This window comes from Hyperolius riggenbachi, chromosome 5 (genome assembly GCF_040937935.1).
Source record: "Hyperolius riggenbachi isolate aHypRig1 chromosome 5, aHypRig1.pri, whole genome shotgun sequence".
Taxonomy (NCBI): domain Eukaryota; kingdom Metazoa; phylum Chordata; class Amphibia; order Anura; family Hyperoliidae; genus Hyperolius; species Hyperolius riggenbachi.
The window spans coordinates 434,553,013-434,559,290 of record NC_090650.1 but is presented as its reverse complement, the minus strand read 5'-3'; the positions used below and the strand labels follow the sequence as shown (position 1 = coordinate 434,559,290).

At 47.2% G+C, this 6,278-nt stretch overlaps 1 protein-coding gene across 1 annotated transcript; it reads left to right on the top strand.

Annotated features, from left to right (window-relative positions):
• The first annotated feature begins 505 nt into the window (after positions 1 to 505).
• LOC137517912 (E3 ubiquitin/ISG15 ligase TRIM25-like) lies at positions 506 to 5,668 on the top strand. The gene is made up of 2 exons (XM_068234993.1): positions 506 to 1,263; positions 4,652 to 5,668. Exons 1-2 carry the CDS (start codon positions 515 to 517, stop codon positions 5,487 to 5,489), a joined length of 1,587 nt encoding a protein of 528 aa, XP_068091094.1. The 5' UTR covers positions 506 to 514; the 3' UTR covers positions 5,490 to 5,668.
• The last annotated feature ends 610 nt before the right edge of the window (positions 5,669 to 6,278 follow it).

Below are 6,278 nucleotides of genomic sequence, written 5' to 3'. Positions count from 1 at the left end.
CTTAACCACGCCCACTTTCATTTTAATGAATTGCACTTTATTCCGTTTTATCGCATCATTACTGAATGATCGCTAACAGCTGTAGATAACTTTGATGAATCCTGAAATCAACTTATCGAGTTCGGTATTTTACCGAGCTGTTGGTAATTGATTCGATAAGTCTTGATGAATCGAGGCCATTGTCAGGTAACTTCATCCCTGTACTTTCATGTTGCACTTTACACTGCCATTCAGGAAATGCTTTTGAGAACAAAAGAAACCCTGAGAATCCCCCACGAGTGGATGCATTATTCCAAAATCTGCTGGTTCTGTCAGATTTTAACTGCTTACTTTTTTGCTGTAGTGGCCCTTTAAGAGACAATTTTCTCTACCTCTGTAGTTATTTTCCAACCTACCTGAGCTTAGGGAGTATTTTGAGTCTCATTCCACAAGGTTGCTGTAGACAGAAGAGACATTAGACCAGCCACACCCTGTGCACAACCTTCACTTTCGTTTCTCTCTGCTGCTGTCAGGAATGGCGTCTGCTGATCTGAGGAAGGAGCTGGACTGTTCCATCTGTCTGACCATTTATACAGATCCTGTGACCCTGAGATGTGGACACAACTTCTGCCGCCTCTGTATAGATCAGGTGTTGGATACACAGGAGGGGGCTGGAGTTTATTCCTGTCCTGAATGCAGAAAAAGATTTCAGCAACGGCCGGCACTGCAGAGGAACATAACATTGTGTAACATTGTGGAGAGTTTCCGCTCTGCTCAGCCAGACCAGGAAGAGACTGGAGTCTTCTGCACTTACTGTATCCACTCTCCTGTACCGGCTGTTATGTCCTGTCTGCATTGTGAAGCTTCTCTGTGTGACAATCACCTGAGAGTCCACAGCAAGTCACCAGAACACGTCTTGTATGACCCCACCACTTCCCTGGAGAACAGGAAATGCTGCGTCCATAGAGAACTGTATAAATATTACTGCACTGTGGACTCTGCCTGTATCTGTGTGTCCTGCAGTTTGGCCGGAGACCACCAGGGACACAAGGTGGAGACGCTGGATGAGGCCTCCAAGAAGAAGAAACAGAAGCTAAGAAATGATCTGCAGGAACTGATCACTAAGACAGAGAAGACTGAGAAAGAAGTCCAGAGTCTGCAGGAGAACAAAAGAAACGTCCATGAAAAGTCATCTGGTGTAACAGAGAGAGTCACTGTCCTGTTTAGAGACCTCAGGAGACAGCTGGGCGACCTGGAGAAGAGAGTCCTGAGAGAGGTCTCCAGGCAGGAGTAGGGTTGCCACCCAGCCGGTATCTCCCCGGCCCAGCCGTAAAATCAATTAAAAAGCCGCTGCCGGAAAAATGTTATTACCGGCAATGTATCTGCCCGGTAATTTGGACAAACTGTTCCAACTTCCACAAGTGCAGAGGGGGAGACGCTGAAGATGGGGTAGAATCCTCTTCTGCACAAATGACACATTTTCCCTGTCACGGAGCGGAGACTAGACCCGCCCTCCTCTCCTCACAGATTAGGAGTTTGTCCAATAGCAGCAGCAGCAGCAGTTTAGGACTAGCCAATGCTGTTGCTGTTGTGGCTCCAAATGTCCAATAAGAAGTGGAGGGAGGGGCAGCATTTCAAAGAAGCCCGCGCAGTTCTGCACTACAGAAATCATGTGCACTGCAGAGAAGTCAGCTGGGATCACCTCTGCCCTGCACTGCTTGCAGTTCTCTCACATGAGGACAGAGTGAGCTGTGCGAGTGAATGCAGATTCAGGAGGACCCTCCCCTCTCCCCTCGTTCATGCCCGGGCAGCGACTTCTGAATGGAGACTTCACAGTCCCTGCTGTGATCTGGCCTGGCTCAATGTGCTGCTGTCACTCTGGAGGAGAGAGAGCCTGGAAGTAGGTAAAGTCCTTCAAAGTGCTGCTGCTTTCATTAACAGCAGCTGATAAGCTTTGCCGGTTTTTTTTTTTTTTTTATAGCTTTTCAGGGTGAGATTATGTGTTGTTGCATGGAGAGGAGAGTGCTTGTTATCAGCATTGTGGTCCTGCTGTAAAGGGAACCCCTGCAGTGAGCTAATTTGAGAATGGGATACACATTAATCAAGTGTTCCAATGTCTCTGGCACAAACTTGTTTTGTCACTAAGAAAAAGGAAGACCTGATTTATAGTATTCCATCCCACTTGCTGTTTAACTGGTCACTGCTGTTCACTTAGAAGAAAAGCACTCCTTAAGCTGGCCATACACTGGCCCGATTTGCCGCCGTTTCGACAGCAGATTTGATCACTTGGATCGAATCTGCTGCCAATCGTTCGCGCTACACGCCAAATTTTGATCCATTTCGTCCGATCGCTCCGTGCAGAAAATTACCGTCGATCGCCTGCGGGTAGGGAACACGTCGCTAGCGGCGTTCGAGTGCCCGAAGACCGACACAATAGAGCGGCATACATTACCTGCTCCGCCGGCGCGACTCCAGTCCCCCGGTCACCGCTGCTAGTATGCACTTTTGGCCCTTTTTCCCTGTCCTGTTGGGAGGTATGCTTTAAAAATGGTGCAGGTGCCAGTTGCCATAGCACCAGCGCTGCTCTCTTATGGCGCCTCCCCCCATCCCCCGCGTAGTGTGGCTCCCAATCCCCACTGCCTCTCTTTATACATCAGGCGACCAGATAGAGGCAGAGCAGGGCGCACACTATGTGCAGGACGTGGACACTTCAAATGTGGAAGTGACGTAATTGGTCACTTTCTGCATGTGAAGTGCACTAGGTTCAGGTGGGTAGTGTGCACCCTACTCTGCATCTCTCTGGTCGCTGCTGATCTGAGGTATGAATCTGATGGTTACATGCGCACGCCGCAGGTAACCATATCCCACGACAGTGAATCCAGCACCTGCATAGCCTTGTCATGGACGGTCCTCAGAAGAGCTCACAACCTATTCCCTACCATTGTCATAGTCTGATGTCCTACCAAATTATGTATTTATATAGCACTGACATCTGCTCAAAATCCGTATGTGAGCTCCAAATCGGGAGGTGGTAGGGGGCTGAGCATGTGGGCCTCAGGCTTAAACTTATCTGGTGGACCCTTAGTGTCCCAGTCCGACCCTGGGCAGGAGGGGTGGGGGAAGCGGCCGGAGCGAAGCTTCAACTCACCTTCCTCAATCCCCCGCACAGCAGCCTCTATCTTCGTCCTGTCCCGGCATCTTTTGCGATGTTAACAGTGCCCCCTGTGATGACGTAACAGCATGTCATCACAGGGGGAGCTCTTACCGATGCAACAGATGCCGGGACAGGATGAAGATAGAGGCTGTGTGCGGGGAATGAGGAAGGTGAGTTGAAACTTTGCTCTTCCCGCTTCCCCCGCCCCTGTGTAAATAAACAATATTTTTTTTTATGTGTAACAGCCTGCCGCCCACGATCGCAAGCAGGCAGGCTAATCTCGGAACTCCACTCCATCATTCAGCGTCCTCCCCCAGGACTTGATGCTTGAAATGTTATTATTGGGTGTATTTATACTTACCTGGGGGCTTTTTCCAGCCCCATGAGGTGTGTGGGCTTGCTTGCAGCCTCTCTGTTCACTTGATATTCTCGCCTCCCCCGGTAATCTGGACAATCACGGCCAGCCATGTGCTTCTGCATATACACGACCCGGCCGCTACTGCACAGGAGCAGAATGCTCTCCTCTGCGGGAGCACTACAGGGGTAGACGCAAGAGCGAGGCCAGCCAGATATTACTGGGGGAGCATATCAAGTGAATGAAGCAGCTGGCTAGGGAACCCAGGCACCTCATGGGGCTGGAGGAAGCTCCCCAGGTAAATATAAATACACCCATTAAAGGGAACCTAAACTGAGATGTATATGGATGTTTCCTTTTAAACAATACCAGTTGCCTGGCAACCCTGCTGATCTCTTTTCCTGCAGTAGTGGCTGAATCACACGCCTGAAACAAGCATGCAGCTAATCCAGTCTGACTTCAGTCAGAGCACCTGATCTGCATGCTTGTTCAGGGGCTGTGGCTAGAAGTATTAGAGACACAGGATTAGCAGGAGAGTCAGGCAACTGGTATTATTTTAAAAGGAAAAAGTCATATCCTTAGTGTAGGTACCCTTTAATGCTGCCTCTAAGAGACCCAGATCTAGCCTAATGCTAGGTACATACTATACCATTTTCTGACTGATTTACTGTCAGACTGACTATTTTTTTCCCATAGAAATGAACAGAAAATCAATCAGAAAATCGATCGGACCTGTTGGAAATAGTCAGAAAATTGTATAGTGTGTACCTAGCATTAAAGGTCAACTGACCTGAGAGAGGGATAAGGAGGCTGGCATATTGATTTCCTTTTAAACAAAGCCAGTTGCCTGGCTCTCCAGCTAAGCTTTCTGGCATTAGTATGTCTGCATCAAACACCCGAAACAAGCATGCAGCTAATCTTGTCAGACTTTTAGTCAGAAAAATCTGATCTGCATGCTTGTTCAGGGGCTATAGCTAGAGGCAGAGGATCAGCAGGACAGCCAGGAAATGTGCATTTGTAAATAAATTATGGCAGCCTCCATATCCCTCTCAGGTCAGTTGTCCTTTAAAAAGTCCGCGACAAACCACTCCCACTTTTAGACCACACCCCTCAGGCCACACCCACATGCCGGTATTTTTTTACCCTAAAGGTGGCAACCCTAGGCAGGAGGAGCAGCTTTCTCTGGCATTGGCTGATTTCATTCAGCAGCTGGAAATAAAGAAGGACGAGCTGTCCAGGAAGATGTGTCACATTGAGGAGCTGTGTAACATGACTGACCCACTGACTGTCTTACAGGAATCACACACAGGTGACTTGTGTGACACTGAGGAGGGGGATAAGGAGGACAGAGAGAGACATGATGGGCGGGATCTGGATGTGGCTCTCATCTCACACACATTACACACAGGGTTATCTGATATAATAGCCGGGGTAACTGGAGGCTGCATCATACAGGAGGCTACAGACATATTACTGGATATAAACACCGCTCATAATAATCTACATATATCAGATGACATGAAAATTGTATTCAGGTCAGATATCAGGCAGAATCGCCCACAAACACCAGAGAGATTTCAGGGATACGGTCAGGTGATAAGCAGACAGAGTTTCTCCTCAGGGCGACATTACTGGGAAGTGGATGTCAGTAAATCAGAGTGGTGGCGTGTAGGAATGTGTTACCCCAGTATAGACAGGAGAGGATGGCAGTCAGTGATTGGAGATAATAACAAGTCCTGGTGTTTGTGCAGGTATAATAATCAGTATTATGTGCACCATGACAGTAAGGTGATCCGGTTACCTGACAATGTCTCCAGTAATAGAGTCGGGATGTATCTGGATTATGAGGCTGGGCGGCTGTCCTTTTATGATCTGTGTGTCCCGATCAGACACCTCCACACCTTCACTGCTACCTTCACCACTGAGCCCCTCCATGCTGTATTATGGGTAGATGAAGGTTCTATAAAGATATGTGAGAAGAGAAGCAACCAGGAGGTGTGAGATAATATAATGTAAAGCAGCTAATATACACTTTATTCATTTATTAAAATTACTGCAAACTGTATAAAAGTTTATATTCCTGCACAGGAACCAGATTCACAGTAGATCTCGTGACAATTAGTGTAAAGATTTTTGAAATGTTATAAAACGATGTTTAACGTAACGTATCGTAATACAAATTCTTTTCCATCTATGATGCATATAACGTTATTTGAAGCGTTTTAAAATGTTATAACTTTTTATAAATTAATGGCATGCACCTATTATTTAGAATAGGTCTTGTTTTTTATAATCTAATAGTTCTTTTTTTCTTTTTTAGCAATGTAGCGATGAACTTGTACACGTTCAATTTAGAAGCATTTATTAATAGCTAACTGATGCGTTGCCCGGGTATGCATTTGGTTGTTGTTGGCTCACTTTTCTAACCTTCACACACAGACACTCAATAACCAAGTTTGTGAGCTTTGTGGTCCTTGCAGTGGCGTAGCTATGGAGCTCGGGGCCCCAGTGCGAGTTTTACATTGGGCCCCCCAAGGCACTCTATACAAAACACTTGATACGGCGTAAAAAAACCTGCCAAGGTCATCTACAGTATTAGAGGTGCAAGAAGGGGATGGGGAACAGTGTGTTAATGATTACTACCATTCAAAGCTTCTATAGAAGTGATTATTACCACCACAGGACCAATAAACAGCTTATACTTTGGATTAGGAAGGGCCCCTTGGGGCCCCTCTGGCCCAAGGGCCCCGATGCGATCGCTACCTCTGCAACCCCTATTGCTACGCCCCT

What these genes read in the sequence shown, in the direction of transcription:
- LOC137517912 (XM_068234993.1), top strand. Translation starts at nt 515, where the DNA reads ATGGCGTCTGCTGATCTGAGGAAGGAGCTGGACTGTTCCATCTGTCTG. An exon ending in GTCCTGAGAGAGGTCTCCAG is followed by an intron (nt 1,264 to 4,651) that starts GCAGGAGTAGGG and finishes TGGCAACCCTAG; the next exon opens with GCAGGAGGAGCAGCTTTCTC.